Source organism: Lycorma delicatula, chromosome 1, assembly GCF_047948215.1.
Source record: "Lycorma delicatula isolate Av1 chromosome 1, ASM4794821v1, whole genome shotgun sequence".
Classification (NCBI taxonomy): Eukaryota; Metazoa; Arthropoda; class Insecta; order Hemiptera; family Fulgoridae; genus Lycorma; species Lycorma delicatula.
The window spans coordinates 113,436,004-113,459,894 of record NC_134455.1 but is presented as its reverse complement, the minus strand read 5'-3'; the positions used below and the strand labels follow the sequence as shown (position 1 = coordinate 113,459,894).

The 23,891-nt window shown below is 33.5% G+C and overlaps 1 protein-coding gene across 4 annotated transcripts in view; it reads left to right on the top strand.

The window, feature by feature from the left end:
* Positions 1 to 23,891, top strand: part of Fak (protein tyrosine kinase 2 Fak) — a 227,234-nt gene that overhangs the window by 34,235 nt on the left and 169,108 nt on the right. Inside the window, exon 2 of one of the 4 annotated variants that reach the window (XM_075359320.1) lies at positions 2,638 to 2,866. The exons of the other annotated variants lie outside the window; for them this stretch is intronic. Coding sequence (XP_075215435.1) covers positions 2,823 to 2,866 — 44 coding nt within the window. The 5' untranslated portion in view covers positions 2,638 to 2,822. The remainder of the gene's footprint in view (positions 1 to 2,637; positions 2,867 to 23,891) is intronic. 4 annotated transcript variants of the gene reach the window in all.

Sequence of the window (23,891 nt, the reverse complement as noted above, 5' to 3'; positions counted from 1 at the left end):
AGCCCAGTTTGCATTCTGTATACCCCCTTTGTTTGTTGCAGAACGATAGACTACATGGTAAGAAAACATTAATCCATAAATAGTTGTACGATAGGTTTTTTCTAGAAATAATTACATTCTTAATAAGGTCTCGTTTTCTTTTGTCAAAAATAATTTCATTAATTTCTGTGATGCATTTTGAATTAATTCATCAAGTTTGTTTTTTTCCCAATTCGTTGTTTATACCTTGAATTTTGTAATTCTTTTTACAGTAATTTTATTCTATGGAGTAATAAAAACCTTTATAAAATAATAATTTTTACGAGTATTTTGGTCACACAGTTTGTTTCGCAAAATATTTTTTAAAACGTTTCTTTGGGGTATTTATTAATGGAAACTATATACACGCAAACTAAGTGATTAATAATTTAAAAAAAATTAAATTAATTAGAATTTTGTAAAATTCGGGTTAACCTGTATCAATATTTTTATAATCTTATCTCAACTTCGTTTTTATTGTGTAAAATTAAGTTAATGAATAAGTTCACGTATATACAGTGGGTAATCAGCTTAAGGCAGTACAAAATTAATAGCTGCTTTGTTTATTAGTTATATTGAAACGTTCACTCAACAAAATTCAAAATGAACTGGTCTTAGCAAATGAGTTACTTTAACGGCAGAATCTTAAAAAGAGACAAACTAGGTTGGTGGCGATTAACCCACCGGGTTGGTCTAGTGGTGAAGGCGTGCTCCCAAATCAGTTGATTTGGAAGTCGAGAGTTCCAGCGTTCAAGCCCTAGTAAAGGCAGTTACTTTTATACGGATTTGAATGGATACCGGTGATGTTTGGTGGTTGGGTTTCAATTAACTTAATCTCAAGAATGGTCGAACTGAGACTGTACAAGAGTACACTTCACTTACACTCGTACATATAATTCTCTTTCATCCTCTGAAGTAATACCTTAGCGGTAATTCCCGGAGGCTAAACAGGAAAAAGAAAGAAAGAATAGGTTGGTGGCGATTCAGACGCCAAGGTTAGGTTAATTTGTTAGTAGAGGGGCGAGTAGCAGGTAAAAACTTTAGACGAAGGCAAAAATTGAAATATATAAAAAAACATAATGAAATATAATTCTGGGTATAGCCTGTAATGATTATGTAGAAGTTAAAAGATTAGATCAGAACTGGTGGGGAGTAGAATGGAATCGGTCGACCGTGTGATAATTCCAAATATTTGCCTCTACATTTATTTACTTTTGTTAGGTGTGACATTTGTGATAATTAAATTAATATTTGCCTCGTATACGGTTTTGTCTGGTTATATGCTAAATGCAGTCACCAGTAGCGATGCTAGAATTAATACGAGCGTGTTATCTTTAATCCATTATGCTGTTTGTTATACAACCGCTTCCTCAGTTAATTTGAAAGAAAAGTCAGGCGTGAAATCTAACGAATACTGAATGCAAACTGACGTGTTGATTTCGATTACCAAAAGTGTTACGTGAAACCTCGATTTCGTTCTAACCATTTCATTCTACTGAAACCGCTTCTTGAGATAATCTTTCATTTTATTAACACCTTCATTTTCAAAGAAGATTGTGAACGTGTGTCAAACTCGCCAACGTTCCTAAGAATGAAATTGATATTAAAAAATAAAATTCTCAGTAATAAACAAAGAAGTTTATGCATTTTTTTTAAAACACGGTTTAACCTGCGATAGGAAGCTATTGATAATATTGTGTAGAATTGCGGCTAAAATAATTATTTCCCCGACTAGATAAAATATTGTTATCTTATCACTACTGCCAGTAAACTGAATTTCTTATCTTTCAAAACACTAACGGAAAGCTATGAAACTGACAAGAAATAAAAATAAAATGAAAACCAATGAAAATTAATAGTAAAATGTTATTGTGAATGTTCCTGCTATACAAAAAGAAATTCGACTTTGAGAGAAAAAACTGAAAATTCACTTTTTCGAAATACACGATATATATATATATATATATATATCTACTGTTGTTTTAAGTTATATTTTTAATATTGTATTTCATTTTAGTTTTATTTCGCCTTTAGCATAGACATTTTACATCTATAGACATTTTGCCCCATAAACATTTTACATCTGTGCTATACTGTTTGAGGAATATTTTTCGTCACGGTATTGTGCGTTTTAATTGTCGATTTCATTTTTTTTTATGACTTATTTAATTTTCAAGTTTGGTGTTTCTAGGGCTAATTGTTTCCTATAGTAATATTTGTCTGGGCGCTGATAACAACACTTCGTTGTGCGCCCAGAAAAAAAATTTCTCGTTTGTCTGCGTAGATTATTATTTTAATGAGGAATTAATACTTGGAAGGGGGTTAGATCAATTAGAATTCTGCTGAATATAAGAAAACTAGCGCTGTGTATTACTTTGGCTATCTAGTATTAATTTCTGCTTATAAGCATGAATTTGCATTTCTTTTAATTGTTAATTATACCTAGTAAATATAGCCTGTAATCATTGAATTAAGTTTTCTAATTTTGTATAAATGTTAGGATATTTTGTGTTGGAATAAAAAATAATTTCTTTTTTAGTTTATTATTAATTTAAATTGTGCGTTAAATCTGGATTTTGATTTTTTGTTGTAAAATTATTATACTCTGTGTTATTCAAGTAATTTTGTGTTACTTATCGTCAAATTCTTCATTATTGCGATCGAAATGTTATTGACATTTTTGGACTGTTATCGGTGAAGTCAGTGAAGTTTTTGGAATAATAATCTGTCATCTAGTGAGCTTTGGTGTTGTGGTTAGATTTTGTTGTTATAATGAGACAGAGCGTAACTTTAATCGATTGACAATGTATAGGAAACCCGTCTACAGAGTCTTCCAGTATATGGAGACGTAAGTATTATTATTATTATTATTATTATTATTATTATTATTATTATTATTATTATTATTATTATTATTACCATTATTTGATTTTAAATTCAGCAATTAAAAATATGTTTCAGTGGATTCCAAAAGTGAAATTGGGTTTTTGAAATTCTGTAATTAATATTTGTATGTATTTCATTAATATACAAATTCAAACTTGCACAGAATTGTGCGTGCGCTTAGTTTTGTTCAAAACTAATGGTTTTGGACTCTTGGTCTCGGCCTTTCATCCGGAGGCCCCGGGTTCGAATCTCTTATCAGGCATGGCATTTTCACACACGCTACAAATCATTCATCTCATCCTCTGAAGCATACCTAACTGTGATCCCGGAGGGTAAACAAAAAAAAAAAAAACCTAATGGTTTGTTAAAGTATAGTATAATAATTTTCTGCTATAGTATAATTAATTATAGCTTATTGTTCATGCGCGCGCGTGTGTTGCTGTCTGTAAATAGAGCTTAATTAAACATAACGAATGCCATGTTTGTATTGTGGTTAAAATAATGTATGACTAATTTTTTCATTGTTTTTATTACTACTTTTTTCCCATATTTATGCGAGTTATTGCGGTGGTTTTGTGATTTTTTGTGTGTATTGGTGCAAAACTGTTTACACTAATTTAGCTGAATTGTATAATTTTTAAAGTGCAACGCTCAATTTTACATGTGTGCGGTATATTATAGTTTTAGCACACGCGAATAAAAAATGTACATGTTACAATACGACACGGGTATGTATGCAGCATGTGTCTTACTAAGCTCCTGATTTTCTTGGGAATCTATTGTACGCTTGGGTACATGACGTATTCTGTAAAAAATGTTAGACGAATTTATTCTTTCATGAATATAACAAACGATTTCGTTTATTTTGTCTTTGGGGACAAGTGCTTGTTGATAAACGTTAACTTTAACATACAACGTACTTATTTATTATTCTTCTCAGTGATGTATAAACTTTTTTTCTCTCTCTCCTGTATCTGAATTCTGTTGCAGTACCAGATAGTGCCGAAACTTTTAAAAGATTATCTTAATTTGTTATGAATATTTATTTTTGCAAGGAGAAATATTTATCTTTCTATACTTATTTCGTGTATTTTTTTCTCTTTTTATCTACAGAAAAACAGGTTTTATTTGAGTTTTCCTCTTGTTAAGACTCTTCGAAAAATATATCCCTAAAATTAAACCTAATACAATTTTAAGAAACATTTAATTTTTTTACATTTTTGCCAGGCGGAGCACCTTATCCCTTTTATCAACAGTAATTGATTAAAAGTCTTCTGTGTAGCTGTAAAATATAATGTTTTTATACTACACTAGCAGACTCGGCAATGGTTCGCTGTTGTTAGATTTGAGTATATATATAGATTAAATTAACACAATTGAATGTTTGATAAAACATTAACAAAATAAACATTACGGAACTTCACGAAATTTAACCTTTTCCTTTTATCTTTTCTCCCTTTTCCTCTGTCCCCATTATCCTTTTCCTCATTTCCCCCATTTTCATTTTTACCATATACCATTTCCTGTCCCATTTGTATGTCCTTTTTCCCTTTCCTCTTCCATTTGTATGTCCTTTTTCCATTTCTTCTCCCATTTGTGTCCTTTTTCCCTTTCCTCTTTCCCCTTTTCTTTTTTATATTTTACCCTTTCCATTTATTTTTCCCGTTTTTACTTTTTCCTTTTACCTTTTCCTTCTTCCCTTCTTCCCTTTTTACCTTTTTTGATTTTTCCCTTTTCCGATATTTCCCTGTTTCCCTTTTACGATTTTTCTCTTTCTCCCTTTTTCGCCTCGCGTAAATCGGTTCAGTAGTTTTTTAGTCTATAGCGGACACACGTATCGGAAACATTGAAATGGAATCGTAAAATATTTATTAAAGCGTGTGTTGTTTTTACGTCCTGTTGGACGTAAAAACAACAACAGCGCTATCTGTTGATAGCGCTGTTTTAAAAAAAAAAACATGTTTTTACCTATCACAGGTGTGAAATCTTAGATATATAAATAGTAGGTATATAAAAACACGCGCGTATTCGAATGCAACGTTGTGTCAAAATTTCAAAGCAGTCGGTGAAGAACTTTCGGAGATTTAAGCTTTTGAACAAACGAACATTTACATTTTTATTTATATAGATAGATTAACGATTTTGATCTCTGTATATCACATAAAAACAGGTGATAAACAAGTCGTAATCGCGCGAAGTGTGTTTTGTTCCGTGTTATCTGTATAAAATGGTAATCATTATTCTTTGTTTTGTTATGATCAATTTATTGAATTGGCAAGTTACCAGTCTTCCTGAGCTTTGGTTAATTGAGGAGCAAGTCATCGGATTTGAACAGCAATTTGACTACTGGACGTTTTAGGTTTAGCTGCACTTTTTGGACATGATATGGATACAGGCCGTTTCATCGACAGTATCATCATTTGCATGATAATACAAATTCTGTAGTAAGTGTGGGCGCACGGTTAATGTTATTTTTAGCTTGTCGCTGTTTTTCTGATTTTAATTATATTTTTTAAAGATATATATATATATATATATATATATATATATATATATATATATATATATATATATATATAATTACTGTTGTCCTTCATACGGATTTTATTAGGTAAAGTTATGCAGTATATGTTAAGTAATTTTAAGCTTAACGTAAACATATAAACGTTTAGTAAATCGGTTCTATACACCATGTTACATAACGCATTTCATTGCGTTAAAACTTCCTGTACTACATCGAGGCATAAAATGATTAGTTAATTCGAGCGATTCTATATCCTGTAGAACAGCCCCCCAAAAAGATGTATAAAAGCTTGGCATTTTGTTAAAAATGGCTAAAGATTATTAAAGTGATCATGTTTTATTCATATGATTTCGGGTCGTTTTTCTTACTTAAAGTACAAAATTAATTTTCTGTTTTATTCAATATTATTACGTTTGATGGAAATATAAAATAATGCGGATACAAATAATTAACTAGGTATATATTATTTCATCAAACAACCTCTATCTCTAGGTTAAAACAACCTTAACGTTAAAAAAAAAACAATATAGTATAAAATGACCCGATACAAATTCTAGTAATAATTCTTTTGTGTATTTTTCTTTCCCAGTTTTCCACCTTTAAAACTGTGTTTTAATATTCACTAGTACAGTCTGCAAAGTTAATTACGTGTTTAAAATGCACGAAATCACTCATTTTTCTCATGTAGATTCATTCTTGTGAATAAATTTAAAGTGAAATTTCATTCATATTTACACAACAGGTATATGCACGCACTACAGCCGATTAAAAAACATAGTACGACGAAATAATTACACGATTTGAATATGTAGTGAGGGTTAATTTGTACGGGAACGATTTTCTGTAAACTTGTACATGTAGTCGTGCACTAATATTCATACACGTTAATTATATATTATGTATTGGTAAATTCAGATCCGAGCGGTAGGGTCTGATTAATTTGATTTATCTTTTTTCCTTTCGAAATATGAGTTTGTTTATACGAAACTTTCTAATGTTAAATTGTTAGTTGGTTCTCTAAATTTTGTTCTTAGTCCTTACTGTATGCACGGGAGAGGATTACGGATACAGAAGTGGTATGTTAATAATGTTTATTGTAAAATAATACATTTTTTTTTTGTAATGAATACGGTATTATTATGAATAATAACGTATAATAGTATAAATCGTTATTTTTCCTATTACTTTTTAAATATTTTTTGTTTAACTCGCTGCCTATCCTCCGGATCTAATCGTGCTATTAATTTTTTAGCCGCTTCCCATTACCTCATATGTGATAATCATTCATCAGTGACTTCAATTAATTAACAATTAATGAAATTATTTAAAAAAATAGAAAAAAATTAATATCGAATACAAAGTTAAAATAACATACTATTTTTACCAGAAGTTTGATGTCGTGGGACCGCATGTTATTAAAAGATGATACGTGCTTGTTTAACAGTAAATTTTCTAATAAAAAATAAATGTTTTTAAAGGACGCTTTTATTTAAAATATACAAAAAGGTAGAAAAAAAGGAATATTTTTTCCAGCTATCAAAATAATGTTAATCTTTGGTTATCCAAAATAAAATCGTGGGACGCTCGTCTATCCTTGTATATAATGGTTTTAAAAAAAAGAAGAAAATGAATTCAATTAAGAAAATATCAGAGTCCTTCTCACTGCTTGTAACAATGAGACCCTCATATTTTTATTTTTAGTCGCAGTTTTGATTGCTGAAACATTTTTTTTACATTTCAGTGCTGTCTTTACTTCCTTGTACGAAGTAAAGGAAGTATTGTGGCAGCGAAAAATTTCGGTTTTCAGATTTCAACAGAAATATCCATTTTGACTATCCCTGAATTCATTTTGACTAGTTTCGGCATGACGTCTGTACGTACGTATGTATCACGCATAATTAAAAAACAATAACCCGTAGGATGTTTGAAATTTTAGATTTAGGACTGTTGTAACATCCAATTGCACACCTCCCTTTTTGATTGCAATCGACTGAACAGAAGTGTCCAAAATTGGATTTTGGACTTTTTCTTAACTGCAGTAATAACCCCTCATCGAGAGCTTTTCAACAATATATCAAGTGGTACTTATTTTTATTGGTTCCAGAGTTATAGCCAAATAAAATTTTAATTAATGAAATATTTCGATCTTTGAAGGGAATGGCACATCGTTTCGAGTCAGACTTCATCTCTTTTTTTTTTAATGTAAATATATCGATTTATTAATAATTATTAAACTCTGATTGTAAAAAAGGTTATACGATAAATAATAATTCAATAATAACAGTAAAAAAAAAAAGAAAAAATATCAGTTATTAATGAAATAAAATGTTATGTACTTTTTATTTAAAAAAAATGTGTGTATGTAATTTAATAGGCGTACAAGGAAGTCATGTGGTGTTCACATCAGATTTAAAAAAAAAAAGAGTTACGTATTATTGAAAAAATCAATACATAAAATTTAATTCCCGGTTTAGTTGATTTCCCCAGATTTGTTTCGACGAATTTCAGTTAATTTACATTCAGTTTTAATCAATTCATTTTATATATATATGAATTTATTATTTATTTGTTCTATGTTTAATTTATTTATTTTAATTATTTTGAAGTAATTATAATAGTATATATATTAGTTTTTATTGGAAAAATTCAGTAATATCCACTATTAAGAATTTTGAGTTATTAATTTGAAAGATGTTTATTTCTCCAGTTTGTATATACATTGTTTCCATAGAAAGGAAATTAGTTTTTTCTAAAACCGTGTTTACTACAATACCATTTTACTTAAGGTGAAGACTGAAAGTGTCACTTAAATGAATATCTCCATTATATGCAACAATACGTTCGGCGTGATGAAGACGGTAGCGGAGAATCCACCTCACTTCTCAGTTTGCGCCTGACACGGATGTCAAGAGTGTCAATCTCAATCGGCTTAACTGTTATTTCGATTTCGTAATTTTTTATTAATTAACTAAACGTTTCTAAGGTACAAGATTCATTTTTAAAATGTGCTTTTTTATTATTTTTAGCTTTTTTTTTGAGTAATGGTTATTAATGCAAGTCGAAAAGGATTATGTGTTAGTAGGTATAACGAATATAGACATATTATCATCAATAGGTAACTAGAAAGTATCCTGCGGCTGATATCCGTAGTTGTACCGCTAATTGTTTATTTATATTTTTAGTCAGATCTTATTTCTTTTTTAAATTAATTATGCCTTGCGCTTAATGTGTTTTGTAACTTCCGGTGGTTGCTGATGGTTATATTAGAGTGTAGTTTGTGTAATGTAATTTTTATAACATTTTCTTCCATCGATTAAAAATCACAACTAAAGTCATACCGTATTTTTCGTTGTACTTAAAAGGTGTACATATTGTGGCTAATACTCTGTATGCATTCTGTCTTATTTTCTTTATATTCTTAAAATTCACTGTTTCGATGGAATTAATCAATTTAGACATTGTTTGAGAACGTATAAATAGTACTCCATTTATACGTTTAGTTGCAACTGGAAACACGGATCATTTTTCAAACCGATTTATTTTAAGGAAACACCAGAACCGTATAATACTTGTTTTAACTATATTCTGTTAAGGAAACGGGCTTCTCTGCTACTTCCTGATTGTTATGCTAATTTTACATCGCTTCAGTTGTCTTTTGTGAAAAAATTTACTCAACATAAGAAGTTAACTTTAAAAACTTAAGTAAACAAATGTGATGTGGGCACCACATGACTTCCTTCTACGCCTATTAAATTACATATACACATTTTTTTAAAATGAAAAGTACATAAAATTTAATTTAATTAATAACTTCTGATATTTTTCATACGCTTTTTTTTATTGCCATTATTGAATTATTTTTTATAAAACATTTTTTACAATCAGAGGTTAATAATTATTAATAAATCAATATATTTAAATAAAAAAAAAAAGTAAAAAAAGGAGATGAGGTCTGATTCGAACCTACGTGCCTTCCCCTTCTCAGATTCAAATATTTCATTAATTAAAATTTTATTTGGCTATGGAGTCAAAGAAAATATGTACCACTTATGATATATGGTTAAAAAGCTCTCAATGAGTGCTTACTGCAGTTAAAAAAGAGCTCAAAATCCAAATGTTTGGGCTTTTTTTGGACACTTTGGTTTCAGTTGATTGCAATCAAAAGGGGAGGTGCACAACTAGATGTTACATCAGTCCTAAATCCAAAATTTCAACATCTTACGGCTAATCGTTTTTGAGTTATGCGAGATACATACATACGTACGTATAGACATTATGCCGAAACTAGTCAAAATGCTTATTTCCGTTGAAATCTGTAAACCGAAATTTTTCGTGATCACAGTACTTCCTTTACTTCGTACAAGGAAGTAAAAAGTATTCCTTGAACTGTTTAATAATAACAAAACTTTTATTCTATTTAATAGGTAATAAAAATAATACTCCCTTGTCGGTATGCAATTGGATTGAGCACGGACCCTAAGTAAAAACTAAACGCTAAAGTAATGATTATCATTACGCGTTGATATTACAGAATTTGCTGCAATAAGTTTAATGCCGTTCTTTTCAGTATTTGCTTGAATTTAATTTAGCATGTGCATAGATTACCGCTTTTGTTACACTCAATGGATGTTAAATTTTAATGGAATAAATATCTGAAATTAATATATTTCGTAAATGAATGACAATCGCTATATTGACTGATTTAAGAAATGGCAAAAGCCCACTGCGCACCGATTGTTTCCTTTGTACCCGTTACTATGTTGATTACCATTTTCACCACCCGTCATAATCTGTATTAGATTCTTAAGGTTCATGTTCGGTTAGACAGGATTTAAACTTGTTTATGTTAAACTTTGGGTATATCTCCAATTGAAAATCAATTCCAAAAAACTTATTAGGATTTTTTTTTTATAATGTATATTTTAAGAACTCACTGTTATTAAATAGATAAGACTGAAATTCTCAGTTTGTAATTAAACTGTTTGCATGAACATAAACATGAACGTTTTTATATTCGATCAAATTATTATTCTAAGGAATTAAAAATCAAATTGCTAGTCGGTAGAGATGTAGATTTTTCTTATCGCAATTCTTCATTACCTTTGCAAACTACGAAAAAATTATTGTATTTTTATGAAGACCTTATTCTTTCTTCGTCCGTGCACACGCGCGCGCGCGCGCGCACACACACACATATATATATATATGCGCGCGTGCGTGTACGTATGTGTTTAATTTTGTTTTAATTATGTCATAATGACATAATGTCCTTGTGTTCTATGGGATCATAGGAACCCAGAAGAACACAAGATGACAAAGGTGTATAGGGATCTTGCCACTTAAAAACGTTTATTCCATTTCTAAAAAAAATTTATCAAATTAAAAAAAGGCTTTAAAATACAGAAATTATTAAAAACTCATCCTTACATGAGATTAGTCACAAAAACGTATAAAACTGATTACACGCATATGATCTATCGCCTAGGTTTACCCTTAGGTTATCCTTTTTTGTTTCTTTTTTCCATCCTCATGATGGCCTCCATCTCTGATTCCTGTGGCCTCTGAAATGGAATCTACGCAGTAGATAACGGATGATGCTTTGCTGCCAGCATTAGATATACCGACCCAGGTGGTGCGGGAGCATTGCATTACGGCGAGCATTGTATTAGAGTCTAGGCTTGATGCACTCCCCGCTAAATTGTCTGGAGCGGCTAAAGAGCTCGCCTTCTCTTTTAGAGGCCTCCGAGCTTTTAGGGTCTCTATTGATGCTTGTTTAACACTTTTTCAATTATCGTTACGTCGTCTTCTTTCCTAATTCCTTGAACGGGGATTTTATCTATTTCAACTTTTACTGTCGGTGCGTTTTGTTCAGACTTCTGCGTTTTAGCTTCACTTTTCTTCACTCCTTTTTAGTGTTTAACCACTGGGTCCACCGTTAGGTATTGCTTCAGAGGATGAGATGAATGATTTGTAGCTTGTGTCAAAATGCCATCCTGACCGGGATGACATTCTTCATCTTTTGACTGGTCGAATACTCACTCCTAAGTTGTGTAAACATTTTTTTGGAGACTGATTTTTTTCTGTGTCTGTTTTGGACCAGTTTTTCTAAATGGTCGACTTTTCAATTTGTGCTGATACATCCGACCATGTTCACTAGAGCTGGTGGTTGTTCAGAGATTACATCTTTTAGAGGAAGCTGCAGCAACCTAAGCGTAAGACGTAACCTTCGGTGATCTACTATAGACGATTTTTCTATCTTCAAAGTAGCTGACCTTTTGAATGGTTGTTCCTCCTGGTTTGCTACTTCCTCCTTATAAATCGGACAGTTTCGTGATGTAGCATGCCCATGGTAGTCGACTCAAACCGGCGGATTCCTGCACGGGTCATCCGAATGTAATGGGTCACCACAAGGCTAGATCTGTTTCCTAATGCATCGCGCCGCTGTATGTCTGAATTTCTGGCTCCAAAACATCGCATTGGAGTCGGGATGAATGGATGAACATTTAGTCTATGAAAACCAGCCTTTATATTTTTGTGATATTTGGATGTGTTTAACGTCAAGACATGCGACGCGGAGGATAAAACTTCTCCGTTGCATCATGTGTTCAGTCGTCGACATGCAACAACTTCTTGTCCATAGAGCTCCTGTTCAATTCCGTCTTCTGTGCATTTCAGCAAATCCCTGCACACAGCTACTCCCTTGGAGGTATTTAGCTTACCGTGCGGTACAACCTCAATGTCTATAGGTCCTATCTTTTTGGCTTTGAGCAGTCATGACGATGAGAACGGTTTCAACAAAGAGTCCCGTAGCAGTCTTCCTTGCCTCCTTAATAGGTCCTCTTGCAGCTTCTGTAATGTCTCGAGCAATCATAGGACTGATCTTAGTAAAATCTCCTTCTTTCTTCTTTGTCACCATATATTTTCTCTACCCTTTGGTCGAAACTTAGTTCGATCTATCTTTTCAATATCACGTAACTCAACGCTCTTCGTTCGCTTACGAAGACGAAGGCTCTCCTGGAGCCTTTGTCTTCATGTGAACCCTCTGCCACAGAAACCGTGGAAGTTAAAGTTTCCATGAATGAAGTGACGCTACTCAATATGTCGCAAGGTGCGTCTACAGAGGCGGTTGGGCATGCCTCGGATCATTGATCCTGTCTGGGTTCTCCCAGTGAGCAGCCTCCTGCAGATTTAACTCGGCCTGAGAGTCAGGTACTGCCTGACTTACTTTATCGACATTCCAGGGCTCGCATCTAGCAGTAAAAGCTCCGATACCCTTACCCATGGGACAATCCTCGCCAAAGGCTGAACTGACTGACTCAGGTTGAACGGCGCAAGACTTTGGCAGATCAAGCTCACATCAGCTCGCCCCCAAATCGGTTTCCATTACCGGGAAGAGAAATAAGCATTTCCCGTCCGCACTCCGCTCAACGTCGGTAAAGGCAACTGCGGTCTTGCGTCCCACACCCGCTGCAGACAGCAAAACAAGAAGCACAACCGTAACCAACTCGGTTCCGCCATCCCGTACTCCACATGGGAGTACAGTTGCTCATCTCCAGCTTGCAGAAGAGGCTTCAGAACCTTGCGATGGAAACATAAATGGAAGACCACGACTAAGGGAAGATCTTTGTATAATTTTATACAAGACTTGGGGGGGATTGTACGCCTCAAGATCATTTTTAAGCGCAACGGGGGCCAGGTGCTCACCAACCACGTAAATTAGAAACAATATCTGTTCAGGTTCCGCCTGGCAACTGATGAGCTGTGTGTCTGCGGGGAGGTCCAGTCGAATGTACATATGATGTACGATTGACCCGCTCTTGGGTGGTCAGAACTCGTGCCACCCTGGAACTTCGAGGTAAGGCAGTGAATCTATGTGACGTGAGCCGTATTGTCGAACCGTGTTGGAGTTCCTTTATGCAGTTGCATTGTTCAACCGGAATCAATGTTTGTTTGCGTAAGAGAAAACTTTAACCGCATTGCTGGAAGAAGCTACCCTTGAATAATGATCGACCATCGATCTGTAGCTCCAAGCAGTTATAAGGATGGACAGGTACTTGCTGACATACAGCTACCTAGGTGGGGTAGCGAGTTGTCCTTATTTAATTAAATCGACGAAATAAATTGTTAATTTATGACGCTCATATATTTTATTAAGACGGGGTGCGCCTACCGATTTAGAAAATATATGACATGTGAATGGCTGGACACAAAAGGCTGGATCAGGTAATAATTAACTTCCCCATGGTCCCTCCGGATCCATGGATCTAGTCTGCTAATGGGTCGCCTCGTCCAGGCTTCTTTCGACGACTCTTCCTATGCGCTCAGCCACTTATCTAGTAATCATTTTTCCTCTTCTGTCTTGTCTGTGCCATTATAGATTCTGAATAGTTTCCTTGCCCCTTAGTGCGACCTTTAATTTATTTCAATTACAACTTATAATGTAATTAAAATAACAGAAACATATACAATTCATGATAATAAATCTTAACTGCAAGGGCTATTTTTTTCAATATCCGATCGGTCGCGAAATAAAAACCCGCGCAAAAATCGGACGAGGCTTTGCGCATATGTGTTGCGCAGCATCTCTAGTATGGCCTTCAATCACGCTGCGTCACTTCGTTTAGTTCTGAACACGCAGGACGTACAGATGTTCATGATGCAGGCGGTCAGGGAAAGAAGCGAGTGTCAATCGATGATCTCGTTGAGCGAGTGGATGAGGCAATTCGAGAAAATCGTCGGTTCACAATTTCTGTATTGAGTGATTCGTTTCCTGAAATTTCAAGGTCAGCTCTCTACACCATTGTGAGAGAGACTTCAGTACCGCAAACTGTGTGCGAGATGGGTTCCCAAGATGCTGTCGACCATAAAAAAACAATGAGAATGGACGCCTCCCTAACGTTTCTCCAGCGCTACCACAATGAAGGAGAAGATTTGTTGAACAAAATTGTCACAGGGGACGAGACATGGGTCCATTTGGAAACTGAAGAAACAAAAGAACAATCCAAACAGTGGATGCATTCTCATTCTCTCAGTAAACCAAAGAAGTTCAAGTGAACCTTCTCCAACCGAAAGTGTATGGCTACTGTGTTCTGGGACCGGAATGGAATTCTCTTGGTGGAATTCATGGAACGTGGCACGACCATCACTGCAGCCTCATACTGCGTGACTCTTCAACGTCTACGAAGGTCAATTCAGAATAAGTGGAGAGGAATGTTGTCATCAGGCATTGTCTTTTTCCATGACAATGCTCGGCAGCACACTGCAGCTGTAACAAAGAAGCTCCTGCAGCGTTTTCGTTGGGAAGTGTTTGATCATACACCATACAGCCCGGACTTGGCTCCATCCGATTTTTACCTTTTTGCTCACATGAAACGCTGGCTAGGAGGACAACATTTTGGCACAGACATCGAGTTGCAGACCATAGTAGAAACATGACTGAAAACCCAGGCGGATCCGTTCTATGACGAGGGTATTGGAAAGTTGGTACCACGCTACGACAAATGGCTAAATCGGAGTGGCGACTATGTAGAGAAATAGCGTAACTGTGTAAGTACTTGTTACAAATAACAAATTTTTTATTTTCACTGTGGTTTTAATTTCGTGACGATCGGACCTTGAAGAAAAAATAACCCTCGTATAAACCTTTCTTTCAATGTTTTTCTATTAAAGAAGTGGGTAAAAATTATGTCTTGAGATAATTTCAACTTGAAGTTTGTACTGTTTTAATAAACGGGACAACTTATTTTTAAATATTCTACAAAACTCTAAAACAATATGCCAGGAAACAGGATAAAAAAGTTTAGAATTTAGAGCATGTAAGTTAAAAAAGTCCCCAAAGAGGAAACAAATATAATTTTTTGTCGTACTATTTTTATTTTTCATATTAGTACATCTTTAGTGAATGAAAAGATTGCTGTTTTTCGTCATTATTTGCTGGTTAATGTTGAAAATTGATACATGACGTACAGAGATAAAATATCGACATACTCGTATAATTGCTATGCATTGTTATATTATTCTTGTGATATTTAAAGATTAAAGTACTTCCTAAACATGCGTTCTTGTGAGTTTTTCAAAACAAATTCTGGCGGAAACAGATAAAGATAATAGACATAAATTGAATTTGATAAGAATTCTGATTCAGTTTTTTGAAATTCAAATTCAGTTTCTGAAATCTAAAGTAATATGAATGTAAAGGTCACACTTTCACAAAAATTTATGGAGAAAAATTTAATTGTTGAAATTTGTGGTATTGTTTACCGTAAAAAATGTTATTGCTCACCAAACTTCGAAAAAATTTCTATTAAATATTTTTTATTTTCGGAACGAGTTCGGTTTTAATAATCGAAAAGTTAAAGATGCTTTTTATAAATTAACGCTCAAATCTCTGTCAGAGTAATTTAAAAAATATTTTTATTTAAATTAGTGTTGGAAGATTACGGTTGCTCCAGTTCTTTATGGAAGTGAGTCACGGATTACTACAAAAAAAGAAAGTAAGATACAGGCAGCGGAGATGAGATTTCTAAGGAGGCTGAAGGGCGCTACACGGTTAGATCGGATGCGGAAAAAAACAAGAATCGAATTAGATATTTATAGCTTGAATGAAAGTGTCAGATTACCGCAGTCGATGGAAGCGACACCTGGAGAGAACGTCTGATAGTAGGATTCCCATACAAGTACAAAATTATCAGCCACGCGGAAGGATCGGAAGACCACGTAAAAGATGGCAATAGCTGATTGTGTGTTCGTATCAGGCACAAGCCTAATCCTTGTATGTAAGAAGAAAAAGAAATGCAATGTTTTAAATTAATGCTTAAATGTTTCCGTGTTAAAAATACATCATGTAGTAATGAATAAATTACTACATCATCTCAAGAAGTTCGTTATAACTTCGCCGTTAAGAGTCCGCAGAACTTTTTTTTTTCTTTTCCTGTTTAGCCTCCGGTAACTACCGTTTAGCTTTTTACCGTTTAACTACCGTTTTTCTTCAGAGGATGAATGAGGATGATATGTATGAGTATATTTATAACTATGTTTACAGTTTTAAATATGACCTAACCTAAAATCGAAATGAAAATGGGGGAAAAAACATGAGTACATTATATTCCAGTTCAGTTAGATTTGTAATAAATAATACTTTCAAAAACTACCTCGAATTTTTATGACAACGTTTTTCCCTCAAAAAGGTGGGTTTACGAATCGCGCAGCTAGGTAGCAGTACTTGATAGTACTAGGTAGCGTACAAAAACTTGATAATGTACTTGAAATAATAAAATAAAAAAATGTACTACAGCATGTTTTAATAATAAATGCTGTTATGTAAATGAAAGTATTGAAGTTGAAACAATTTTTTAAATTCCCATCACTTCATTAAACCAAAAATAAAACCATTAGTTTACAAGAGATTATAGCTGCTAAAAAACACGACAGTAGGAAAGTGTTTCAAATGTGGCAACAAAGATGTGTTATATAAAACAGAAATAAATTCGATTGGTAAAATTCTTATTTTATAATTAAAACTATTTGAACTAATTGATGGAAAAATCAAAAAAATCATTTAATAATAATATAAAAAGTGTGACCACGGATACGATAAAAATCGAGGGTTACACTTGCAAAGTAATAAGTACAATGTTACATCACTGATCTTGGATTAGTGAAGTTCGTTATACTAGTTTTATTAAAAAAGGAAAAATGTATGAAGTGAATGATGACAACTAAAAAAATTTGCAGTGAAATTCAAAAAATGTATATTTGTTCTAGAAAGGCAATAAATTTTAATAATAAATCCGTAAGATAACAATCAGGAATTCATAAAAAAATAAAAGAATAATCTAACAAAACACAGTGATATCCAAAAAATTACATTGAAATTGTAAACCGCACGGTAAGTCTCGCAGATATCATTTTTTCCGCTCAAAAAACAAAATTTTCTGTAATATAAATAATAGATAATAAACAATGTTTAAGCGTTCCATATAATAAGCAAAAAATAGAAAAATTTGTTACAAAACTCTTACCGGCCCGATTTCATTTATATGTAATACATATCGCATTTACAGAAATAATACAATTCTTCTGATTATTCGTTGTTTAATACATGAAATCGGGCCGGTAAGAGTTTTAACATGTATTTTTTTTAAAAACAAAATTCTAAATTAATAACAGATTTTGATAATAGAAAAGTAGTGTCTTACCTTTTTTGATATCAGTATCGTTTTGTTAAAAACAGTTTTATTTTTATTACAGAAATTTTTGTTTTTTGAGCGGAAGAAATAATATCTGGGAGACTCTAATCGTGCGGTTTACAATTTCATTGTAATTTCTTTGGATAATAATTATACATGTAGTTTGATGATGTATTACTAGTATTATTTTTGAAAAAAATACTTTAACCCCTACGTATGAATGTTATGAAACAATAAAAACTTCTGCTAAATATCTTGAAAATTGATTACACGATTTTAATGATTAAAATACCAAAATAAAATTGTGTTGTGTTGTAAATTTCATTTTGGAGAACCGTTACAACCAGCCTATTTACAGTGTTTTTTTAAATACTCGTACTAGTTCTAATATAAGCATCAAATTAGATCCGATCGAAAGCCTATATTTGTTTTGTTCTTTAGATCAGAAGATTTTTACGTATCAAAAATGTGTTCATTTATTTATTTGTTGTTAATATTATAAGGGTTGAGTCATCGGGTTTAATAAACTTCAGAAAAATGCTGATGTTACCGATTAAGTGTCTTTAGATAAAAAAAATTGAAAGCACGGAAGCTGCAGTTGACTGTTATTAAATGATTCTACCCTGTCATCTATACGACTTTTTCAATTTTGGTATTCTACATTGATCGTGACATCGGTTTCTAATAGAAAAAGATAATGTAATTATGAAATATTCGTACGCCTAGCGGCTTTTTCAATCACAATTTTCACGGTTTTGTAAAAAAATGATACAAAGTGTACAAAGCAAACGTATAAACTTGCCACGTTCTATGTATATATATTTTTTTCCTTGGCTGTTAGAATGGACCAGCATTGTGCATGCGCATCTTCAATAGTTGTCACGCCTCTAACCTCCCGGGACTCCGCACGATCCGGCTATGCCGTGCCCTACGGAGATCGCTCACCCGGTAGGCCGGGACTCGGTCTTTTACCATTGCATCTAACTGTACCTCCTCCCCAAGGGAGGGATCCAGCCGGGTCTCGGTCTCTTATTTTCTCACAAACTCAGGGGGTCCCCGGTCAGTCATCAAGGGCGGCCCATCTTGATGAACTGTCCTCTCATGAGGTGGGCTGCCCCTGTGAGTCCCTACCCCTCCAGACAACACCCCGTTCCATTCCCTGGCGCTACAGTCTTTGGTTTTTATAATCCCCTTGAACATGGTAACAATAGTGACACATTCACGTTTACCCCGTAACATGAACTCAATCGTATTCTCCGGGGTCAGTCTACACACCCCAAGAGCTTGCCTTATTTCATCCGATCTGTAGCACAAGTACATAGAATGTTCAACAGTATCAATGTCATTACAATAACGACATTCAGATGTTGTTCTTCTGCCGAACCGGTGGAGGTAGGCTCCAAACTCTCAGTGAAGAGTTAACAGCTGCGAGAGATGGAAACCTACCTCCCCTTGACGCCTGTTAACCCACATACTGACCTGCGGAGTAAGTCTTTTAGTCCAGCTACCTGTTCTTGACGTGTTTGCCACTCTTCCGACATCTGTGTGCGGGCTTCACTTCTTGATACACCGCCATGTACTCTCCTCAACATGAGTACACGGAGGCCCACAGGGGGCACCTCCGCTATCATTTCAACAGCGTTTTTGTATGCTGTTTTGTACGCAGACACAATACGTATGTTCACTTGCCGCTACAGTGCTGCTAGTCGCTCAAGATTCCTCTTTCTTTCGAAAGCCTCGGTTCAAGCCGGGATCGCATAATATACACGTATTATCGACATCGCAACCGTTAATATTAACCTCCTCCTTCATGAAAGTGGTCTCTGATGGTTGTTCATTAGCCTACCCGGTTTGCTAATCACTGTTTCAGCTCGTTCTGTAACTTTATTTAAGTGTTCAGTATGCAATCTGCTTGTCTGCAACCACACGCCTAAATATTTAACAGATCTGGACGCGGGAATGACAGTATCGCCTATTCTGACCAGTATCTTATTCTTCTACCAGTAAGAGCGATCGCTGAGGACTTCGTTGGCGCCAGTGTTAGTCCTCTTTCCGCTAGCCATCTCTATATTTTATCTATCCCAGCAGCGGCGTGACCTTCCGCTTCTTGCTCTGTTCTTCCAGTAACTAACAGAGTTAAGTCGTCTGCATAAGCTACGAGTTCCACGTCACCTTCGAACTCAAATGCCATTCAAGACACCATCAAATGCTAAGTTCCATAGGAGTGGCCCAATGACCAACCCCTATGGAGCTCCCCCGAATATTTCCACTGGAATATCTCCTTCTTCAGTACTAACATGCATTCTCTTGTGGTGCAAGTTCCTACTTGCACCACACTGTTTATGATACTTCTGAGGTAATCGCTAAAGTTCTGTCACAATATATTTTTACTGACCGTATATTTTATACTGACTTGAGGCTCGTCAATACAATCTTTACGACAGATTTTTACCGAAGAATAGTATCACGAAAAACATTATTTAAACATAAAACTAATGAAGATATAAACGGTTAACTTTGATTATGTTTTATGTTAGTTTACGGTCGATATAAAATTAACAATGGATTTCAAAATTGATTAACACAATCGTTTATATCCGGCAAAAATAAGACGTGACTTGATTTAACGTCAATATTATTTTATTGTATACGTATATTGTAACCGAATCAGGTAGACCGGATCAAAGATCGATCGAGTATTTTAGATAAGAATACATCGACCTCTTCTCATTATATATCTCTTGATTACTAATATGATAAGGTTAAATTATGCTTAACGCGTTCGCGCGCTGTCGTTGTACGTGATCTGTGAAAAATAATGAACGTTAGTATTTGCTAGCTGATACGTGAAATATTACTTTTCGACTGATGAATTGTGTAATGGTGTTTTCCTTTTTTTTATCGGTGCAGCTTCTGAATTCACGGTTAAGTTGTAATTTTTGTCATTATTGTATTAATTTAAATTATTATCCAAGTAATATTTATTTATTTCTGTTTTACAATTGTGTAATATCTAGTTTTTTTTTTACATTTTTTTGTTACCAATTTTTCACATCACCAACATTTCTTGACCAGGTGATTTCTGCTTCAAGGGTAAAATAAAGTCATACTGAAATTCTTGTTACTTAAATTAAATAAAGTTATTTAAATTAAATGGTAAATTTGATGGCTTCATATGGTTTTGATCTGAAAAATTGAAAAATATAGATTCCAGAACTTTATCTGTAATAATTTTAAAAAAAATTTTGTTAAGGACAAAACGATGGTGTCCCAAATCACTATCTTTTAAGTTTGAAATACTTTAACTTCGTTAAATTTCAAATGTAAGTAACTTTTTGCAAAGTTTGTTGATCGGCGTTGTTTATTTTTTAGATACTTTAATTCTTGATTTGAATATTATTTTCTACCATTCCTAGCATTAGCACTTTAATACTGTTGTTAGTGACGCGTTTCGGAGTACCTCCATTCTCAAAACTACTTTTAGCATACGGTGCTAGAAAAGAAAATAACACTCTAATCAATTATGATAAAGCGGAAATATGGAATATTGTGAAAATTTTAATTTAATTCTAAGAAAATCTATGTAACGTCAACTAAGCACGAAGAGTTTTAAGTAATTTGATTCTTACAAAAAACAAAACAAACCGAGTTAAAATCCTAATAAAGGTAGTTACTTCTATTCGGATTTGAATGCTAGATCTTGGATACCGGTGTTCTTTGGTGGTTGGGTTTCAATTTACCACACATATCGGGAATATCAACCTGAGTTTGTTCAAGACTACAGGTTTACCGGTACAGCTACATTACACTAAGTCGCTAATGACTAGTTGTTGATGCGACTATAAATAAAGTATTAAAAAGAAAAAAACTGACCGAATCTTGACAGAAAAATAATTTTAAATTAAAAGGGGAATCATTTCAATGTAGGAAAATATCTTTTACATAATTAAGCTAGTTATCTCGGTACACGCCTACCTAGTATCAACTTAAAAATATCGTTGAGGAGTTACGACCTCATCATGTTGATAAAAAATAGTTTTTCGGCAGTTGCAGTTATTCGGGTAGGATACATTTGTTACAGACATTTGAGACCATAGATTTGCGACAACGTTTTTAGTTTGTAAAGAGGATCGATTCCTACAAGACGTAACTGGGGTTTTTCACTCCTAAATGGAAAATATCCTTCTTAATGCATGTTTAATAAAATATAATCTCAATACGTACTAAATTAGAACCAAAAGAGCGTTTAATAATTTATGTAGTAGTATACATAACACAAATTTCTGCTGATTACTACTCCAAAAAAAAAGGTTGAAGCTGTAGTTAACTACTGTGAAGCTGTAGTTAACTACTGACCAGATAGGATAAGATTTAACTCTAAACATTTTTACTAGAATCGGTATATTAAATTGCTCAAAATTTATTGAAGGATGCAGAAAATGGAAAAATCTTTCAACATTTTCATGATAACAATCCTTTCTTCCCTTACAAGTTGAAGTAAGACAATAAAAAACGTAACCGCCCGGCTATCATAATAGTTTAACTCTTCTAGGTAGTAAAATTCAACAATCTTTATGCTACATCACGTTATCTGCATTAACTGTCTGTCTCCACGGCGTGGCAAAGCGGTAAGTCTACTGCCTTTCAACCGGAAGTTCTGGTCGGCAAGTCCCGACCAAACGTGGTATTTTTCACACTCTACAAAAATAATATTATTCATCCTAGTTATTTTTTCAAAGGAAAAACTCGCTAACATTTTCTTCCTGCGTGCAATTTAACGTATTCTCTAGCATTTTAATTTATTAAAAATTCTTAACCGGAAATTTCATAATTCTTGTTTGTAATATTCATTATCGACATTTGTGAAGGATTAATTTTCGCAGGATCGATTTTTTTTCATTGTATGATTTTAAGAACTAAAATCTATTAACAAACACCAAACACCACCCTTAAAATATAATTAAAAATAAATCGACGTGACAAGCAAATCGTTCTCCGAAACATTTACAGCGAACTTGTAAATACTGCAGTACTACAGTTTGCATGACCTGCAATATTTCAATAGCCGACGGAAGACCGACAGAGCCAAACACAGTTTTAGTAGTTTCCGTTTCCGTTGCGCTAGCAAAACTATAAAGTAGCATTCAGCCAGTAATGTTCACATTAAAAACATTCAACAACTGAATGAACTGTTTTCATTAAAAAAAATTTTTTAAAATATTTATTTGTAAAATATGATTTAAAAAAACAATCTTATAATTCGGCTAATTAGCTTTACACGCAACAAATTATTGAAACGTGTGCTTTACCAGGTTATTTAATTTGTACTCATTTTAATAAGAAACGTTTAATTTATATATTATTTTAAAAAAATATGGTGTGGATACCACATCACTTCCGTGTACGCCTATTAAATTACAAATACACATTTTTTTTAAAATGAAAAGTTCATAAAATTTTATTTCATTAATAACTTATGTTTTTTCATTTTTTTTTTTTTTGTTATTATTGATGGTAATTTTTTTTTACAGTCAGAGGTTAATAATTACTAATAAATTAATATATTTAAATAAAATAAAAAATAAAAAGGGAGATGAAGTCTGATTCGAACTGATGTACCTTTCCTTTCAAAGTTGTAATTTATGTCGTTGGATTGGTGATTGCTTCTACGACGCGGCCGGCAAATGCAACGTGGGTGAAAAAATATAAATACAAACAGCACTCCTTACGATCGACCTTTTCCAAACTTCTTCAACTGCGCTCTATTCAAATTGGAAAAACGGAAGCGGCTTGAAACGGACAAAAAGTCTTATAAAAGCATTCTGTACCGACACAAGAGTCGATATTTGTCACCCGTTTTGTAGTTCAATTACAAATACACCGACGTTAATAACAAAATTGATATTCGTTAGATACTGAAAAGAAGGAGCACTTGTTAATACAATCGAATGTTATAACGTGTACAAAAAATAGTTAACTAAACGACGAACGCTTTTTAACCGCATTCTTAATACGTGTCTTCCTAATTTAAAAAAAAAAGAAACTACCAACATAGTTGCCTATCCCAGTACCAACAGTTACCACCCCAGAATGAAAAGTAGTACCACTAGTCTCTGAAGATCTTGGAATAAAGAGTTATAAAGTTAATTCAAAAAACCAATTAATAGTTTTAACGTTGTGATATTGTGCTTATTTTCAATTTGCATATTTATTATAATCGCTTATACGTTTAGTCATGTAAGTTGGATACCACAAATCTATGTAATTATTTTTCT